Source organism: Nuphar pumila, chromosome 9, assembly GCF_984573655.1.
Source record: "Nuphar pumila chromosome 9, dmNupPumi1.hap1.1, whole genome shotgun sequence".
NCBI lineage: Eukaryota > Viridiplantae > Streptophyta > Magnoliopsida > Nymphaeales > Nymphaeaceae > Nuphar > Nuphar pumila.
In genome coordinates this window covers 54,021,709-54,043,169 of record NC_143257.1, presented here as the reverse complement: position 1 = coordinate 54,043,169, position 21,461 = coordinate 54,021,709, and the positions used below count along the sequence as shown (strand labels likewise).

At 39.4% G+C, this 21,461-nt stretch overlaps 1 protein-coding gene across 3 annotated transcripts in view; it reads left to right on the top strand.

The window, feature by feature from the left end:
* LOC149828593 (myosin-17-like) overlaps positions 1-21,461 on the top strand; it is a 120,644-nt gene that overhangs the window by 93,997 nt on the left and 5,186 nt on the right. For all 3 annotated transcript variants that reach the window (XR_016434309.1, XM_090017648.1, XM_090017647.1), the window contains exons 25-30: positions 19,160-19,299; positions 19,615-19,732; positions 19,829-19,864; positions 20,746-20,826; positions 21,012-21,182; positions 21,285-21,437. Coding sequence is in view for 2 of the 3 variants with exons in the window: in XM_090017648.1 (XP_089873774.1) it covers positions 19,160-19,299; positions 19,615-19,732; positions 19,829-19,864; positions 20,746-20,826; positions 21,012-21,182; positions 21,285-21,437 (699 nt within the window). In the remaining variant the exon portion in view is untranslated. The remainder of the gene's footprint in view (positions 1-19,159; positions 19,300-19,614; positions 19,733-19,828; positions 19,865-20,745; positions 20,827-21,011; positions 21,183-21,284; positions 21,438-21,461) is intronic.

Sequence of the window (21,461 nt, the reverse complement as noted above, 5' to 3'; positions counted from 1 at the left end):
TTGCCACCAGTTCGTAGATTACGAGCTGTATGCAATCACATCAATCATAAGAGATGCAAGCCAACAAGTGCTACGCTACAATAAGCACCAAACAGTTCGACCAAGGGATAAAGCAAGTCACATGCTAATATGTAGCAACTGGCATAATGCTATTATTATAAGTATTTAACCAGTATGAGAAGCTCCTTATTACTCCGCAAAGAACTGCGTAAGCAGTTTAACCAACTAGAGTAACGCCTTGACAGGCGTGCATAGCTCAACGAGTAACATACTGAACTATCGAGCAAACAAGCGAATTAGTAGTACAAGCGAAGCAGTAGTGCAAGCGAATCAGTAGTGCAAGAGTAGCAGTAGTGCAAGCGAAGCAGTAGTGCAAGCGAATCTCACGACCCAACGACCAGTGTGAACATACCTTATGTTTCGATAATTACGAACCTGCGGGTACGCGCAGGCAAAACGTAGAACCAACTGAAACTAGTTCGGGTGTCTGTTATTCTATGTATTTTCAATAACCCGAATAGCTAGTTGAGTTCGCTTCCAAAGGGACGACTTTAGCCGAGAGAGGATTCCCCAAAGGAGGTTGTGCCACGGACGCATCTAACTTCTGCAGAAGTGTTGAGCTAACTAATGTAGCCCCTTTCCCCTAACTCCAATGATTGGGGAGGCCAGATCGTTGCCCGTAGGGTGGTTGTTAACAACCTGTCCATTGGAGTTTGTACCGCTCTGTCCTCTCCCTTGACAGACCACTAGAAACGAATAGGTACGTTAGGGGTTGCTTAACTAACGACCCATTCTATGCTGTGGTCTTTAAACCACTCGAGCATCTTGCCTGTGAAGGCGAATGTGAGGCCATTTATGTGATTCCAGCATTGTGCATTTCGCACTATTCGAGGTCGCACGACCGTCTCATTCGATCATCGCAGTACTAGACGTGTCGTGCACGACTACAAGTACTCTAGGATGAAGGGGGTATAGCTCCTCAAAAGAAGCCTCAACAAGAGTGTTTCACAAAGATGTAAGTTTATCAACTTTACTATATCCTTTGAAACAGCAGTACCTTGTGCCAACATTATGCCTGCGATTTTCTAGAATCTCATCCGCTATCGGGGTATCTACATGCCTCGCATGACTCAACACCGGCCTCGATAGACGGGTTACAGGTTTCTCAATAAGACACCCGCTAAGAAGTTCACTCGAACCCCCAAATCGGGATCGCCCAAGATATGCCAAAAAGCCGAGCAGATGCAACGAGTCACATCCTTTCAAATGCTTCGATTTGGAGCAGTCTTTGATGCTTTTGCGCAACTCCCTGAAACCTCAAGTCGACTCTGCAGGACTGCACACACGAAGAGCCAGGATCCTTGCGAGGTATTCTTCTCCTTAGACGAGGATGTGTCGCTCGCTCCCGACTGAACTCTTGTCGCAAGAGGGAGAGTGGTAAATGCCCCTTGCATCCTTCACGAGGATGCCTTTAAGGCATACGCAAAGAGCAAAAACCTGCACGTCATCTGCAATAGCAAGGCAATACCAATACATATGCAAAGGCAAGAGCCTAGGCGCAAAGCGCGACGGCAAAATAAAGGCGGTAAGCAGAAGTGCAACACAAACCTGTGCGCGATGCGCAACGGCAAAGTAAAGGACAAGGATCGCGAAACCGCGTCCTTGAGTTAAATGCGTACTCGTATAAATATATATATATATTTCTATATGTATATATTTATTTAATGGTCTCTTTTTAGTTAATTGAACTTAATTCAATCGTCCAAGTCTTCTGTGCAATCTTTCCCTACCTTTGAGAGTTGCAAGCTTGTTGTTGTCCGCGGATGTACGCGATTGGCGGCTTGGGTCGAGGAGCGCGAGCGGAATCCGTCATACGAGCTGCAAAAGTAACGATCTTAGCAAGAAATACCAAAATAGGAAGTCAGGGCACTGACGTCGTCCTGACGTAAGGGAAGCAGAGGCAGGGGCATCGTGCACATGCGCACTTGCTATAAGCGCAAAGAGCAAGGGCACGACCACGAGCTCCTGCTGACATGCTGTCAGCAAACAACGGGGAGACAGGGTTGTGCCCATGCCTTATGAAGGCACGAGGAATGCCGAGGCATCGCCCTGCTTGCCAGAAGAGCAACAAAGCGAGGCCCTTCCCTGCAAGCCACTAAGGGGGAAGCAGGAGGTCGCACCTTGCCTTTCAACAACGAATGGAGGCCCACCTGATGTCAGGGAAAAGCGAGGCCAGGGGGCTTGCCCCGGCCTGCCGAAAAACAGCGAAGTGCCCCTGCCTAACGAGAAAAGAGGCACAGGGAGGGCTCGGCCTCCTCCCCTGCCGCAATAAGGAGCAGGGAGGGGGCCGAGCCCCTCTCCTGTCAAAACAAAGAGCAGGGAGGGGGCTCAGCCCCTCTCCTGTCAAAACAAAGAGCAGGGAGGGGGCTCAGCCCCTCCCCTGTCAAAACACGAAGCAGGGAGGGGGCTTAGCCCCTCCCCTGCCATAAGGGGATGCAAGGAGCAGGGAGGAGGGGCTTGACCCCTCCCCTGCCATAACAGGAGGCAAGGAGGGGGCTCAGCCCCTCCCCTGCCTAAAAGGGAGCAGGGAGGGGAGCTCAGCCCCTCCCCTGCCGAAACAAAAGAACAGAGAGGAGGGGGCGAGCCCCTCCTCTGCCGTAGCAGGAGGCAGGGAGGAGGGGCTCGGCCCCTCCCCTGCCGTAACAGAGGGAACAAAGAGGAGGGGGGGGGGGGGGCGAGCCCCTCCTCTGCCGATATAGGGAGTAGGGAGGGGCTCGGCCCCTCCCCTGCTAAGAGTGGGCACAGGGAGGGGGTTCGACCCCTCTCGTGACCCCACGGGGAGTAAGGAGTAGGGAGGGGGGCTCGACCCCTCCCTTCCTAATAGTGGCACAGGGAGGGGAGCTCAGCCCCTCCCTTACCAAACACTGCGCAGGGAGGGGCTCGGCCCCTCCCTCGCTGAAACGAGTCGCAGGGAGGGGGCTTTGCCCCTCCCCTGTGATTTAGGGCAGCAGGGAGGCAACTCGAAACCCCTCCCTGCGCAACAGAAGAAATGAGGGAGAACGAGAGGGAATCGAGGAAGAGACGAGAGCACAAAAGGGGGGGGGAAACTAAGAAGAGAAGAAAAGGGAGAGCGTACCTGAAGGTCGCCGACGGCAGCAGCGTCGGCGTCGGAGGGGGGGTTGCAGGTGGCGGCAGCAGACGAGCGAGTCGGTCGTGGGAGAGAGACCGAGAGATGAGAGGGGGAAGGTGGTTTTGAGAACCTCCTCCCTCAGTCGCTACGTGCTTTTAAAAGCACGCAGCCGACTAATTTACCCGGGTCGGATCCGGGTCCGGATCCGGCCCAGATCCAAACATTTTTTTTGAGTTCTTACACCCAAACATCTGAGCATATAATCTCAAAAGGCTTTGTTGCTCTTTTATTGATACTATGAAAAGGAAGTACATGACTTTTGAGATCCATCTCCTATGACTATAGTGCCATTTCCAGTGTAAGGAGTCAAGTGAGAAAATTTACCTGCATCAGAAGTAACATGTGCTGCTGCCCCTGAATCAATATACCATATACCATCATCATTTTGACGCAAGTTCATCTGATTGAAAGTAGTCATAAGGATATTTTGTACGTCCTGTGGAAGAACCTGTCCCTGAGGAGTGCATGCAAACGTCTGAGTTGCCCTCTGCCCTGGCCTCCCTGTTTTGTTCCGGTTCTGAGGATTGTACCAACAATTTGCTTTAACATGTCCCCGCTTGTTGCATAGAAAACAAGTAGGAACACGTCCCCCTCGTGGTACACTGCCTGAGCCAAGGCCTCCTCCAGCTGGTGTAGGTAGTAATCTTCCTTTGTTTATAGTTGTTCCATTTGGAAGAGGAGGAGTAAATAAGGCTCCTGTTTGAATAGGCGTATGTGCCATCATCACAGGATGAGTATCATCTGACGCGTGTTCCTGATTTAAACTGACCTCATATTGCAAAAGCTTAGATTGAAGATCATCAAAACATGGAAGAACTGAAACAACCTGGAGTGCTGTGCAAAACATGCGATATTCAGGTCCAAGGCTACCTAATACCTGTTGTACCATGTCTTTATCTGATACAGGACTTCCAATGGCAGCTAACTGATCTGTAATAACCCTCACATCCCCCATGAACTCTGTAATAGATTTGTTTCCTTTTCGCATGGATTGGAATTGCCACTTGAGTTGTAAAGCCCGAGATTCAGAAACCTGAGAAAAGGAATGAGCTAGTCCATTCCACAACTCGGCAGCAGATTGATCATCAGAAATAGTTTGTAAAACATGATCAGAAAGTGTGGAAGTTATGTAAGCAACTAATGTCTGATCCCGTTGTACCCATATGTCATAAGTAGGATTGGTGGTTCGAAGTTGACTCACCTTCCCATCTTCACCTGTTATTTCTTGCATGATATGTGTAGGTGGGGCGGGTGATCGCCCATCTAGATGCCCATAAAGACCATGACTGCGAATAAAAGGCACAATCTGACGTTTCCAAAGTAAGTAGTTATCATGAGATAACTTGTGGGTCATGAGGTGAGTAAGAAAACTAGGGTTCAACTTGGAATCCATGGATTATATGAAGAATGAGAAGCCAAAACTGTTCTAATAGTGTATTGAAGAGGAGACAACAATGCTGTGTGCTGAAAATAATATCAGCACACACGTTATTCAGAGAAAAAGGAACAACAATGCTGCTGTGTGCTGAAAATGATATCAGCACACACGTTACATAGAGAAAAGGAAGCAGCAATGCTGCTGTGTGCTGAAAAAGATATCAGCACACACGTTACACAGAGAATAGTAACGTGCGAACCAGAAAAAGGGAAAGAATCAGAAATATTTTGGGGAGAAAAACAAAAACTCGGCAGACTGAAACAGGATGTTAAGACGTGCGTACCAGAAATATTGAGAATGAGAAGAACCAAAAAGAAAAACTGGAATGACGTGAACGAGGATTAAGAAAAAAGGAGGAAAGAAGCAAACTGATTAAGGAAGAAGGGACAAAAATAAACCTACGTCCTTTAGCAGCACGTGTTGGTCTTTAGAGGCCTTCTAGATGATTGATTTCCGCGCCTGTGCTCTGATACCATGTCAGAAATATTCACCTGCAAGGGTTAGAGATGAGGTAAAGAGAGAAGAGAGAGAAGAGAGGGGTCAGCGGCAATAGGGTTTCCCTCTTTTACTTATTATTTATAAGTGTTGTACATAGTATGACATTACACAAGAAGTAAAAACAAATTACAAACATGCCACCGCCCACGCATCCCAAGATGGATCCTTGGAATGTGGTGCGGGTCGGATCCATGATCCAAAACTAACAGACATAGGTTTCTTATCCTTTTGAGTGCAATTTAAGCAAACATCACTAGCTCCTGAGAGAAGTTCATAATTCAACCAAGGATAATAAGCCTCAACTTTAGGTTTTGATTCTGAAGAATTAGTACATCGACTATCAAAATTCAATTCATCGAAGATGACATTTCTTGATATTTTGATGCGCTTGCTCACCGGATCATAGCACCTGTACCCTTTATAGTCATCAGCAGAACCCACAAAACTGCAGTTCAGGTCCTTGTCCTAAAACTTATGTCTCATTAAACTGTCAACATGAACATAGCATAAACAACCAAACACATGAAAATCATAGTAGTTGAGATGTACACCAAAAAGAGACAAGTAAGGAGACTTGTTTTCCAAAATAGTCATGGGCAATCGATTTATCACATGAACTGCAGAATGAAAAGCCTTTGTTCATAAAGTGATCAGAAGACTACTGTCATGCATCATGCTCATCGCACTCTCAACAATATGGCGATGCTTCCTTTCAGCAATCTCATTCTGCTGAGGTGTGTGTGGGCAAGACACCTTTTTCCTTATCCCGTTACTTTGAAGAAAGTTGGTAAAGTCAATGGAAGCGAATTCACCTCCTCCGTCACATTGGAAACTTAGGATGTTTTCAAAAAATTGGTTTTTGACAAAGGAATGGAAGTTTCGGAACAACTTGAAAGTCTCAGATTTGTGTTTCATAAAAAATATCCAAGAATAGCGAGAATAACTGTCAACAAATAAAAGATAATATCTAGTTCCAGATATGGAAGCAACTGGAGCAGGCCCCCAAACATCAGAACAGATAGTCTCAAAAGGTCTTGAAGCTCTTTTATTGATAGAATGAAATGGTAAGACATGACTCTTACATAAGAGACAACTAGAACATTTGTTGTCATTGACATTTATTCCTATACTTGACTTGGGAATGAGGTTATTTGAAACAAGCTTTTCAATGAAACTACTACTGCAGTGACCTAGACGACCATGCCAAAGATTTGGCTTATTGATTTCAGAGACACTGAAAACACAAACACGATTTTCAGAAGGCAACGATGATTGGAGCTTCAAGTTTGGGTCTGTAGAGCGAATATGTGCTGAAGGATCTGAAATGAAATGGGGATCTTCGAAACACGAGCTTAGATTAACAAGAGCAAGTGTCAAGAATGACACTAAAGCATAACCCTTAAAAAGGGTATAACTGGAAACAAAATAAAAATAAAAATGTATTCTTTATTGATATGAAAAACCAATTGCTTAAGAAGCATTGGAGTAAAAAACAAGAGGGGCTGCACCCCTTTATATACACAGCTGAAAGAGGACTCAATAGAGCTGTTGGGCACAGTCCAACAGCTCTATTTAGAGCTGTTGGAATGTGTCAGTCCAACAGCTCTATTAAGAGTTGTTGGACTGTGTCAGTCCAACAGCTCTATTGCTAGTCAAGTCTGGACAGGACTTGACTAGCAACAGTCATTCTAGTTCAAACTGAACTAGATGACATAAAGACAAAAAAATAAAAATAAAGGAAAAAAATTACAGAAAAGAAAGAAATAAAAAATGTATTTATATATATATATATATAATAATATAATATTATTATATATACATATATGTACAATTTTACATTTTAACACTCCCCCTCAAACTTACGGTACAATGAGCGAAAGTTTGTCTAAGAGAAAGTGAAATCGGGGAGCAGCGAGAGGCTTTGTAAAGAAGTCTGCTAACTGATATTCTGAAGTGACATATGGCAGATCAATTATCCCGTGTAGATATTCCTCTCTGACGTAGTGACAATCCATTTCGATGTGTTTGGTGCGTTCGTGGAATGTTCTGTTACTGGCAATGTAGATCGCACTTTTGTTGTCACAACACATTTGTGAAGCCTTTGTTGCTTCAACTCCCATGTCAGCAAGCAGTCGTCGGAGCCAAACTATTTCCATGGTCGTGGTTGCCATGGCTCTGTATTCAGCTTCGGTGGATGAGAGAGATACCTTCTGCTGCTTTTTACACCTCCACGAGATTAATGATTCCCCTAAAAAGACACAAAAGCCAGTGGTTGAGTGTCTGTTATTGGGATCACCTCCCCAATCAGCATCAGTATATACAATTAAATCAAGAGAAGAGGTGGAAGATAAGAAAAGTCCTCGTGAAAGAGAGGACTTGATGTATCTGATAATACGCATGACTGCTCCCATATGAACAGAAGTAGGAGCATGTTGAAATTGACTTGCTGTATGAACATGTGCTATATCTGGTCTGGTAATGGATAGATAGGAAAGTGCCCCGACAAGCTGTCTGTAAGGAGTAGGGTCTGCAAGAAGTTCTTCATCATCAATCTTCATTTTAACATTAACAACTTCTGGAGTGTCGACTTTCTTATCATCAGTAATACCAGACCTGAAAACAATATCAAAAGCAAATTTAGTCTGAGATAATAAATATCCTCTAGGAGAATAAGCAACTTCAATGCCTAAAAAATATCTCAACAAGCCCAAATCAGTCATTTCAAAATGAGATTTAAGAAGTGTTTTGATTGTTTCAACTCCCTGTTTATCGCTTCCGGTGATGATCATATCATCCACATAGAAAAGAAGCACAATGATCCCTGCACCAGAATTCTTAATAAACAAAGCAGTGTCAGTTAAACAGAATTGAAAACCAATATCAATCATAATACGACTAAACCTATCATACCAAGCTTTTGGTGCTTGTTTAAGTCCATAAAGAGTTTTTTCTAAGCGAAGGACTTTACCCTTAGGAATACTTAGACTAGGAGGGGGTTCCATATATACTTCTTCAACTAGCTTTTCATTTAAAAAAGCATTTTTGACATCCATTTGAAAAATAGACCATTTTTTGATAGAAGCTAAGGCAATTAAGGTTCGGACAGTAGTCATACGAGCCACCGGAGCAAAGGTTTCTTCATAATCAATCCCATATTCTTGGGCATAACCTTTGGCTACTAAACGGGCTTTATATCTTTCAAGAGTACCATCACTCTTGGTTTTAATTTTATAAACCCATCGACATCCTATAGTTTTCTTCCCTGGAGGAAGATCTTGAATATTCCATGTAGAAGCTTTTTCAAGTGCATCTAATTCAGCTTTCATGGCTTCTATCCATTTGATATCATTTTTTGCTTGAAAATATGTGGATGGTTCTTCATATGAGTGAATTAATGCAATAACTGCCCTATATGTGGGTGAGAAAGACTCGTATGATACAAACTTTCCTGGAGGCCTCGAGATTCGGGTTGATTGTCTAGTTGGAATGTTAGAATATTTCTCAAGTGCACATGGAGGATTAGACTCTTGTCGCCTGGAATATTGAATACTAGTATCTCTATGAACTTCATTTTCAACATTAAGATCAATAATTCTTTGATCATCATCAAAGTTACAGTCAAGGTCATATTCATCAGATGTTGATGTTAGATCTAGCAAAAAGGAGTACTCAGTGACGTCTTTTAATTTTCTAAAATAAAAAAAGCTCTCCTTTTCAAGAAAGGAAACATTTCTAGACACATATAGTTTATTATTTTTGAAGTCAAAACATCTATAACCTTTCTGGTTTTCAGCATATCCTAAAAAGGCACAGGGAATCGCACGAGGGGAAAGTTTATCATTTTTGTCAGTAAATATGAAACATTTGCACCCAAATATTCTTAGTCTAGAGTAGTCTAGAGAAATGTTCATAAGTTTTTCAATGGGAGTGATATTTTGTAACGAAGAAGATGACATCCTATTAATGAGATAGGTGGCAGTTAAGGCAGCTTCTGCCCAAAAGTCTTTCGGGACTTGATTTGCTATTAATAAAGTCCTAGTGGTTTTTATAATATGGCGATGTTTTCGTTCTGCCAGTCCATTTTGTTGAGGTGTATAAGGACAAGATGTTTGATGTGTGATGCCATGCAATTTAAGATAATTTTGAAAATCTGTGGATAAAAACTCTCCCCCTGAATCTGTGCGAAAAATAGTAATATCATTTTGAAACTTGTTTTTAACCATATTATGAAAAGTTTGAAAGTATGAAAATACTTCAGACTTATGTTTGAGAAAGTACATCCACGTATGTCGGGAGAAATCATCGACAAAAATAACATAGTAAACAAATCCTCCTTTAGAAATTACTGGTGCAGGACCCCAAACATCCGAGTGTATTAATTCAAGTGGTCTTGAAGAGAAAAAGGTTCTCTTCTGAAATGGTAATCTTTTCATTTTGCCGAGAATACAATCTTTATAATCAAATGATTCAGAGTTACAAAATTTTCCTAGATTTGGAAAATGTTGGATTTTGGCTATATGTGGGTGACCAAGTCTCTTATGCCACAGTTCCAACTCTATTTTTTGAATATTATAACAAAAAGCTTTCTTCGGCATTTCCAAAAAATCCATGTAATAGAGTCCTCCTTCTCTATGGCCTTCCCCAATTAGCTTGCCTGACTGGCGATCCTGTACTCAACAACCATGAGAAGAAAAAGAAATATTACACCCATAATCAGAAATTTGAGATACAGATAAAATATTTAAATTTAATTTGGGAACATGTCTAATTTCTGGAATAAAAAAATTTTTTGTTTTATAAATTTTTTCAAAATTTCCTATTCCTTCTATTTCAAGAGAAGTCCCATCAGCAATAAAGACCTTTGACACACTTGTTTTATTTTTAACACATTTGGATAGACTTTGATTATTTGGGGTCATATGAAAAGATGCACCAGAGTCAAGAAGCCAAGAAATTTTACCTAGATCAGAAAAAGATGAGGCTGCTGCGCCGGTTGAAGCTTCAGATGAGGAAGAGGCACCTTTGATGAGAGGCTGAAGAATCTCCATTAGTTGGGCCAGGGAAACTGGTGCATCCTGATCTTTAGGCTCTGATCCTGCAATTGCAACTCTTTTTTCTCTCAGCTCCTTAAGTTTAGGACATTGTGGCCTGTAGTGTCCCGGTTCATGACAGTGATGACAAATAACTTTCTTTTTATCATAGTCACCATTTTGTCGGTTAAAGTGAGGAGGCCTATATGATCGAACATGATTCCCTGGTCTAGACACGGCTAAAACGGAATCATCTTCAATTTTTAAAGAACCTTTCCGGAGACGATTTTCTTCCATTGTTAACTCTTCAATAGTTTCAACAATAGAAGGAATTTTTCCCCGGTGAAGTAGGGCCGATTTAGTGGTTTCAAATTCCGGCCTTAATCCAATGATAAACTGGTAAAAATGTTCAGCATCGAGTTGTTTCTGACGAAGCTCGATGTCTTCGGCACAATGCCACTTTGGTTCTAAAAGGGAAAGTTCTTCCCAAAGTTCGGACAACCCATTGTAATATTCACGAATAGTTTTGTCTCCTTGTGTCATCATTCGAACTTTTTCTTGGAGGTTGCACACGTGTGCAATATCTTTAAGGGAATACATATTCTTAAGGTATTCCCATGCCTTATCGGCATGATCAAATTTGGCAAGACTTGAGCATTTTTTAATGTCAACACTATTGATAAGCCATGACATTATCTTCGCATGAGATATTCTCCATTCTTTCCATTTCTTCTCGTATGAGGCAATAGCCTTGATTTTCTCTTCTTCCGATAGAGGGGCCTCTTTATCTCCCTCTTTTTTAGTAAGAGATAGCTTAGGTTCCGAATCGAAACCATCCACAATCCCCCATAAGCCTTTTCCCCATATATGGTGCTTCATGATTGAAGCCCATGTTACATAGTTCGTATCACTTAGTTTCATAGGCATGATGGTGACTTTATCATTGTCATCCATCGATTACAAGGAAAGAAAGAATAGGGATAGAAGAGAAACAAGAAGGAAAATGAAAAAGAAAAAAAAAAATACAAGATGTGAAATCTTCTCCAATGAAGTGATAAAACACTTCTCTTCAAGTGGCGAACACTTTTGCAAACGGGCACGGAAACCGAGGCAGCTTTTCCTCAAGATTTAGTACTTCCGCGGCTCTGATACCATGAAATGAAATGGGGATCTTCGAAACACGAGCTTAGATTAACAAGAGCAAGTGTCAAGAATGACACTAAAGCATAACCCTTAAAAAGGGTATAACTGGAAACAAAATAAAAATAAAAATGTATTCTTTATTGATATGAAAAACCAATTGCTTAAGAAGCATTGGAGTAAAAAACAAGAGGGGCTGCACCCCTTTATATACACAGCTGAAAGAGGACTCAATAGAGCTGTTGGGCACAGTCCAACAGCTCTATTTAGAGCTGTTGGAATGTGTCAGTCCAACAACTCTATTGCTAGTCAAGTCTGGACAGGACTTGACTAGCAACAGTCATTCTAGTTCAAACTGAACTAGATGACATAAAGACAAAAAATAAAAATAAAGGAAAAAAATTACAAAAAAGAAAGAAATGAAAAATGTATTTATATATATATAATAATATAATATTATTATATATACATATATGTACAGTTTTACATTTTAACAGGATCTTCTTGAAAGACATACATATTGCCTTGCCGTTTTCCTCTAGCGAACGTCTCCTTCGTGCAAAGATCCTTGACAAGAACAGAAGAGGGAGTAAATTCAACCGAGGCTTTGATATCATCAACAAGTTTATAAACTGAAACAATGTTTTTTTTGATATTAGGAGCATAAAGAACTTTTGAAAGGTTGATGGAAGATTCAGGCAAGGGTATAATGGAGTTTCCAATATGAGAGACAGAGTGGTGTGATCCATCTCCAGTAACTATGCTACTTCTACCAATGTAAGGAACAAGTTTTAGGAGCTTACCTGCATCACCAGTAATGTGAGTCGCTGCGCCAGAGTCCACATACCAAGTACCTTGCTCATTTTGTTTCAGATTCAATTCTGCTAAAGCTGACAACAATAACTCCTTTATTTCTCCGTTGGTCCTTGTACTGTCTGTGCCTCTTTTTGCTTCAGTTTGTGTTGATTTTCCTTTATTTAGGGGATTGAACCAACAATTAGCTTTGATATGCCCCTTTTTATTACACAGAAAGCATGTAGGAATTGGCCTCTGTCTTTGTGGATTGGTATATGTGTTGGGTGTAGGCAATAATCCACGACCTCCTTGACCACTTCTCCCTTGTGCTCCTTTTCCCTTGATATCATAGCTTCCTCGTCCTCGTGCATAAGTAACCCCTGTAGCAAGAACTTCTTGTGCCCCAGTATGCATAGATGGTTCTTCAGAAAATCCCTTTAGGTTCATCTCATATTGTAACAATTTTGCACGCAGATCTTCAAAGTTGGGTAGCTCAGGTAAACATAACAGGGAAGTAACAATCATATGATAGTCGTGTCCCAATCCACTGAGGGTTTGTTGTACCAAATCTTTATCAGTTACTGTACTTCCAACAACTGCTAGCTGATCTGTGATAACCTTCATTTTGTTCAAGTATTCCATGATGGTCATGGAATCATTTCTTAACATTTGAAATTCTCTTTTAAGAAACATAATTCTGGCCTGAGAAACCTGTGAGTATGTCTGAACAAGTCTGTTCCAAAGTTGCATGGCACTGCAGTCATCTGGAATGACTACAAGTACCTCTTGTGACAGTGTAGATGTAATATAAGCAACTAACGCTTGGTCTCTTTTCATCCAAGCCACAAATTCAGGATTTCTAACATATACTATAGTAGATTCCCCTTTGTTGTCCCTTTCTTCTCGTGATATGAACTCAAAAGGAACTGAAATAGATCCATCCAGATGTCCAGAAAGATCCTGACTCCTAATGAAAGGTATGATTTGCCTCTTTCAAGTCAAGAAGTTACCATTGTTTAATTTTTCAGACACGAGTTGACTGAGGAAACTTGAAGAAAGAACCGACTGGTTAGGAAGTGAATCCATGTTTCACATTATTAAGAGTGTGTTCAACACAATTTGTTTCTGTAACCCTTTTTTTTTTTGCAGAAACTAATTTAGATCAATGGCTATCAAATTTCTGATTTGAAACAGAGATTGAATATCTATCAGATTTCTGATTTGTATAAGAAATTGAATATTGGATATGAAAATCACAAAAAAAAATTGTGAATATGAATTTCCACTCGGTATTGACGTAATGCTTTCAAGCTAAAGGAGATGAAATGGTAGAAATGGGTGTAGCTGGATCGGCTTGATCAGATCTGATCAAGGGTGCAACTGAATAAAAAATAGGGCCCCGATTGCGTGATTAGATCACGCTGTGGTCAAAATGATAAACAAGGTATATTGATGACAAAATGAAGAATGAAAGAAAAAGGTATATTTAACAAGTGTTTGGGGTCGAAAATCTGGGCTGAGTCACTCAGTCCTCTCTGAGTTAACTCAGATTAGGTAGGGAGGATAGTTTGATCAGATCTGATTAACGTCAGATCTGATCGAGTTCAAGGGACAAAAAAAAATAGATAGATCTGATTCTCGATCAGATCTGAATAATATCGAGAAGAAAAGAAGATATTGGGTCAGACGTAAACAGGGAAAAAGAAAAAGAAAACAGACGAGATTGGGGAGACAGAAAAAGTTTTTCTTGACTTAGAAGAGAAAATCGAGAAGAGATAGATCTTTCAGACGTACCTTTGAGATCGATTCCAGTTTCAGCTGAAGCGTGGCTCTGATACCATGTTAGTTTTTCAATATTCATGTCGTTCCACGCGTGAGAGTGGAGAAACAGATAGAGAGAGAGAAAGGGAGAGAGAAGCTGGAGAAAAACCGATACCCTATTATCTTAGGGTCGGCTGCTGTGTAAACCCATTTATATTAACATACTATTACAAAGATTAGGGTACTAAAGTACCCTCATTACAATAAAGTAAATTACACAATGCCATTAATGAGAAGTTAATGTCACGGGTCTGGATCTCCAGATCCATGACCCGTAACAAGGGAAAACACTTCTTTTCACTTCTAGGGACTTGTCCCATAAGTATTATCTTCAAAATAGAGCGTTAACTCTTATTCAAGATGATATGTCTATAAGAGAGTATTTTGCGGAACTCTCTTTAATTTGGGATGAGCTTGCCATGCTTGAACCCAAGTGGAGTGGAGAAGCCATAGAGCTTCATCATAAGCAATTAGAAGAAGACCGATTCTTCAATTTTTTGAATGGGCTAAGGCCCGAGTTTGAGCAAATAAGATCTTCTCTCCTATCCTCTTTTACCTCTCCCTCTCTTGAAGATGTCTTAACTAAATTAAGTGGAGAGGAAACCCGTATGAGCATTAGCAAGCAAAATCCTAGTGTGCTTGCAATGTCCACAAATCAAGAAGAATGTGATGGTGTTAATACCGTTTCTAGACCCGGTAACAATTTAAGAACATATAAACCTCCTCATTTTAAGAATCAAAATCAAGGTAATTAAGGAGGAAGAAGAGATTATAGCAAAATCTCGTGTCACTTTTGCAAAGAACCGGGTCATATCAAACCGGTTTGCTCAAAATGGAAGAAACTTCTAGCAATAACAACTATATCTCAACCATCTAAAGAGGAATCTTCAAAAGAAGCTCTATCTCAATCAAATTGTGGAGGCTCTTCAACCTCTTTTAAAGGGAGCTATTTCCGGTGCCGCCGTATCCATCTCTTCTCCTCCAGGTAAAACTTCTTGGCTCTTAGATTCGGGTGCATCCTTTCATATGACCCCAAACATTTCATCTCTTTTCGAGTATTCTAAAAATGTGTCACCTTCTTTTGTTTCGACCGCGGATTGTACTTCTCTCGAAATTAAGGGAATTGGAAATTTTAAAACCCAAAACTTCTTTATTCCAAAAATTAGACTTATACCAAAATTAAATTTAAACTTGCTTTCCGTTTCTCAACTCACAGACCTTGGGTGTAACATTCAATTATCATCTAATAAATGTTTAATACAGGATCACCGGTCCGGGAGATTGATTGAGGAAGGCTCTAAGAAAGAAGACTTGTACTATGTGGACTTTCTTCAAATTCCTAAAAACACCTTTTATAATGTGGCCCAACATAAAGACATAAATGTTTGGCATAAGAGACTTGGTCATCCCAGCATTACCAAGTTATCCTATCTACATTTTGTTAAAGATCTTTGTAAAAATACTTTCTCTTGTAATGATTGTATTCTTGGAAAAATGAGAAGTATACCTTTTAAACCAAGAACTATGTTTAGTACTAAACCTTTTGAAATTATTCACTCGGATGTTTGGGGACCGACACCTGTCATATCCAAAGGTGGTTTTGCTTACTATGTGATTTTTGTGGATGATTTCTCACGATATTGTTGGATATATTTTTTCAAACATAAGCATGAAGTTTTTTCATGTTTTAAAACATATCATATGATGATCAAAAATCAATTTAATAGTAATTTAAAGATATTTAGGACCGATTCCGGAGGTGAATATCTCTCTAATGAGTTTAAGAAATATCTTGAGGATTGTGGCATTGTCCATCAAAGATCGTGTCCTAAGACCCCACAACAAAATGGTTTGGCCGAAAGAAAGCATAGACGTATCATTGAAACCACTAGAACCCTTCTCATTTCTCAAAATATTCCTAAAAATTTTTGGGCCGAAGCGGCTCTTGCTTTCGTCTATCTTATCAACCGACTTCCATCAAAAAATTTAGATAAAATTTCTCCCTTTGAGATTCTATATAAAAAAGAACCCGATTATAATAGGTTGAGAGTTTTTGGTTGTAAGTGTTTTGTTCTTACCGATAAAAATGATAAACTCTCACCAAAAGCCATTCCTTGTGCTTTTCTTGGCTATTCGGAAACTCAAAAAGGATTTCGATGTTATGACTCTAAGAATGACAAATTATATGTTTCAAAGAATGTAACTTTTTTGGAAAATGATAGTGGTTTTGAAAAAAATGAATCTCATTTAGAAAATGCCGATTACTCCTTTCTTTTTGACCTTTTATCTAAGGATGATGATATCTATAGTGATGATGAATCAACATATAATAGTGAAAATGAAATGTCTGTGATCAACAATAACTCTAATCCTTCTACCCCTCAAGAAGAAAATGTATCTAGAGAACCCATCACTTATTCTCATAGAGATAGAAGCACCTTTAGGAGTGCTATTGAACTATATAGTGAACCTAGTGAGACTATTTTCACTCATGATTCTCATCCTAGGAGAACTGAAAGAACTAGAAGGACTCCCTCTAGATTCGTATCTTTTGATTCTTTTTCTCCTAAATATCGAGCTTGTTTGAGTGTCATTCACTCTTATTTTGAACCAAAAATTTTTGGAGAAGCCAAACAATGTACTGAATGGAGAGAAGCCATGAAGAGTGAACTCAAAGCTCTTAAGAACGCTAACACTTGGGAATTTCAATCCCTTCCCAATGGCAAGAAAACTATAGGATGTCGATGGGTGTTCAAGGTCAAGACTAAGAGTGATGGTTCTCTTGAAAGGTATAAGGCTCTTCTTGTAGCTAAAGGGTACAATCAAGAATATGGGATTGACTATGAAGAGACATTTGCTCCAGTAGCTCGTATGGTTACTATCAGATGTCTTATCACCATTGCTTCAATTCAAAAATGGAATATTTACCAAATGGATGTTAAAAATGCCTTTTTAAATAGAGATCTTAATGAAGAAGTTTACATGGATGCTCCACCTGGTATGAAAATCCCTAAAAATAAAGTTCTTCGTCTTCGTAAAGCTCTTTATGGACTGAAACAAGCACCCAAGGCTTGGCACGATAGGTTTAACAATGTAATGACTGAAAATGGTTTCACTTCATGCTATACTGACACTGCATTGTTTGTTAAGAAATCTGATGCAGGGATTGTTATATTATTGTTATATGTTGATGATATGTTAATAACAGGTGATGATATCAAAGGAATCAAGAGCATTAAATCTATTTTGACTTCAAGATTTGAAATGTCAGACTTAGGATTTCTGACATATTTTTTGGGAATTGAGGTTGCCTATTCTCAGAGAGGCTATTTTTTGTCTCAAACTAAACTTGCTTGTGAGATTCTTGATAGATCAAGAATCACAGATGACAAGGTCTGCGAAACTCCTGAAATAGTAGGTTCAAAGATGAAGATTGATGATGAGATTCTCCTAAAAGATCCCACACCTTACCGGCAACTGGTTGGATCCCTAACGTATCCCAGCATTACCAGGCCTGATATTTCTCATGCAGTACATGTTTCTAGTCAATTTCAATATGCACATACTACAGTCCATATGAACGCCATCCTTCGCATCATCAGATACATAAAGGGTACAATAAACAATGGAGTATTTCTATCTTCTATGTCTGAATTAAGTTTAATTGCTTATACTGACTCTGATTGGGGAGGTGACACAAATAACTATCACTCCACCACTGGTTTATGTATTTTTTTAGGTGAATCATTAATCTCTTGGAGATGCAAGAAGCAACAAAAAGTATCGCTTTCATCCACCGAAGCTGAGTATAGAGCCATGACATTTACTATCATGGAGATTGTTTGGATTCACAACTTGTTGGAAGATATGAATATTCAAATTCAAGGGCCCACAAAATTATGTTGTGATAATAAAAGTGCAATATACATTGCCAAAAATCACACATTTCATGAGCGCACGAAGCATATCGAGATGGACTGCCACTATGTTCGTGAATAATATTTAAGAAAAACCATTGACATTCCTTATGTTACATCAGAATATCAACTGACAGACTTCTTCACCAAGGCGCTGTGTTTTCCAAGATTTAACTTTCTTCTTGGCAAACTTTCGGTTGTGACACCCTAAGTTTGAGGGGGAGTGTTAAAATATTATGTCTTTTTTAACTATAAACTGAAATACCCATCAAGAGTATTTCAGTCCTTTTACTCAATAGGTGTCAGCCACCCTAATGGGCACATTTTTACTTTTTCTTTTTTTATTTACTTTTGCCTTTTACACCTTTTTCTTTTTACACTTTTTTTTCTTTTTGACGGTTGTGAAAGGGACAACTCCATATAGCTGTTGGAGTTGCCCCAACAGTCACAAATGTGACCGTTGGGTGCAGCTCCATCAGTCATGTTGAGCTGCACCCTGTGGCTTCTTTTTGCATTGTAAATAGGCCTTAGTGGCCCTTGTAAACATATCCTTTTTTGTGAGAGCATATGCAATAACAATGCTTTTGTAAAGCCCTTCTTGGGAACTTATGAATTGAAGTTCATTTTGTTTCCATGCTTTTGTGCATGTGTATCCGTGCCTTCGTGCACTTGTGAGTGTTCTCCTTTGTGCCTTTGTGCACTCTTTGTATTTCTTGTATTGTGGTGTTACACACAATCTCTTTTTGTAGAGATTTTCACAATGACTTCCCCAACTGGCTTTTATGTATTGTATGAAATATGAAATGGTCTGCAAAATGGTCATCTGTCGGGCAATATTTTCATGATGCAATCATGCAATGAAATATCCATCCGTGATTTTTCAAGGCTGTCTAGCTTGGTGGTTTGTTTCTTATTTGTGAAAGGCAACATCCTAGCCTTTCACATATGTTATATCTATTATAGTGGCAATACGGCCATTGGGTTTAATTAACTGGATAATGGATAGAGTTTTCTTTCAATGTTTATATTGAAAACCTGTCCAGTTTCTATTTTGATACACGACAAGAGGCTAACGAGACTAATGTATGAGCCAGATAATTGCAAAATATTCAATTGATAGATAGAAATGCAATTTTTTTTCTTATTTCCCCTAAGCATTATCTGTTCAAGAAACTGCCATTTTTGGGGCTGAACAAATGTAGCTCTATATTGGTTAATAATAATGCAACTATTAGTAATATTAAGTTCTAGAGTTCAGTCACTTCTGTTTTGGCTAACCGGAGATATCAGCTATTGCACCATGTTGACCTTTATATTATTGGTGTTACAGGCTGCTCTAGTGTCAGAGAAGCAGAAAACAGACGAGGCCCAAAAGGCTTGTGTTGAAGCTCAGCAGAGAAATGAGGACTTAATTAAAAAGCTTGTGGATGCTGAAGGAAAACTTGATCAACTTCAAGATTCACTACAAAGGTATGATATGTTCCTATACTATATCTTCAGTTAATGGTTTCCCTCATTTATATTCTAGCCATGTTTATTATGGTAGTGTTCTTTTGTAAGCAAATGACTCCATTGAATGACACAAGAAAATTGGATACAGTGGGACACACTGTACAATGAAGCTCCTATGCCCTTATAACCTTTGACTTTTTTCAATTTTATGCTTCATGATTTCTGATCCTATTCTGTGTTAGTCATTTTAAGTTGTTACAAGTGTCGGATTGATCATGCCTTTTAGTTCTTTCTATCCCATTCATCAAATATTTCCATCCTTGCAAAATATAGGCTTGAAGATAAGCTTTCAAACCTAGAATCAGAGAATCAAGTGCTTCGTCAGCAGGCACTAGCCATTTCACCTACTGGAAAAGCTTCATCAGCCCGACCAAAAACAACTATTATTCAGGTATTTGAAGTGTGATGTGGCAGTTGTTGATACCATGTAGAATATCTTGCTTTCCATTGATGGCACTGAACGCTATTTTTTTCTGCCACATGACAGAGGACACCAGCGAATGGTGAAATGAAGATTGTAGCAGTAAGTTGATCTAATTTCCATATATTTATTTCAGTTATGCTGATATTTGGACATACAATTAGTTAATGATAAAGACCTATTCTCAATCTGTATGTATGGATTTATGGCAACATTCAACTGATTCAAATTATCAAAATATCTTAAAAGCAATGGCATTTTGAAAATATATAATTAGAGATAGAATGATTCATTTGTTTTAAAATGGTCGAGCACACTTTTCAAAGTAACAAGATGTACTTCATTAATTTGAATTTGAAAAGTGTGTGACTTTTTTTACCCCAACGGGTAACTTTGTATTTTAAAAAATGGCATTGCTTTTGAGAGTGTGTTTTGGTCATTCAGTCAGTTTAATGTTGTTACTGTTTACATAACTAGTTCAAAGTTTTTTTTAGATAGGCAAACTAGTTCAAAGTTAGAAACACACACAGAGTAAGGGGACAGGTGTACCATGGATTATTCCATGAGCACGGTGTGCACTCCAATTGCTACCATTTTTTAATAAATTTTCAAAATTCTGACCCTATAGATGTCTTCTACATAGTTGAATTAGTGGGAACCACCTTTTGGATCATCCAATTTCGACACAAGCAGGTTTTTTAAGAAATCAACGGCCCACAGTTTTTAAAATTTCAAAAGTTATCAAAAATTGTGTTTTTGGATCAAAAAACAGGAACCAAGGGTCACTTCGTAACAAATGGAACATTTTGGACACATCCGCATGGCCAGAGTGCCAGAAAATGGTGTCTAGTATATATATATATATATATAATATTTTGTATGTGTGTGGTCTATATATATATGTAGTTAGCTATATGAATAATAAATTGGCTGTTATATGATAAATTATAGCCTCTTATGAACAATCTTAAGATTTTTTTCAGGATTCAAACCATGCTGTGCCAAACATAAAGGATCTTGAAGTTGAAGAGAAGCCACAAAAGTCTCTTAATGAGAAACAGCAGGTTGGTGCCTTTGGTAAAGGATATAAAATCATTTATCTTTCACATGGCTGCAAGTTGGTGCATTAGTTGTCATTGTGAATACAGAATTTCTATGCAACGACATGTTTTAGTACATGAGAACTTATGAGTAGTCGTTTCTTGTCTACCACTTTGACCTATTCTTGATTATCTGTGTTATTGTGCAGGAAAACCAGGATTTGTTGATGAAATGCATCTCACAAGACTTGGGATTCACGGGGGGCAGACCAATTGCTGCTTGTGTTATATACAAATGCCTTCTACACTGGAGGTCCTTTGAAGTTGAGAGAACTAGTGTTTTTGATCGCATTATTCAGACAATAGGCTCAGCTATTGAGGTATTATAGGTTTCTGTATTCTGTATGATACAGTATGTTACGTTATTGGTAGTTCCAATCTCAATATTTCATCTGTTGTTATTTGTTATTTGTGTACTTAAGGCACAGGATAAAAATGATACATTAGCATATTGGTTCTCCAATTCATCCACTTTATTGTTACTCCTTCAACACACACTCAAAGCAAGTGGAGCAGCTAGCATGACTCCACAGAGAAGGAGATCATCTGCTTCCTTGTTTGGTAGAATGTCTCAAGTAAGAAGCCTTTTAATTTCATTG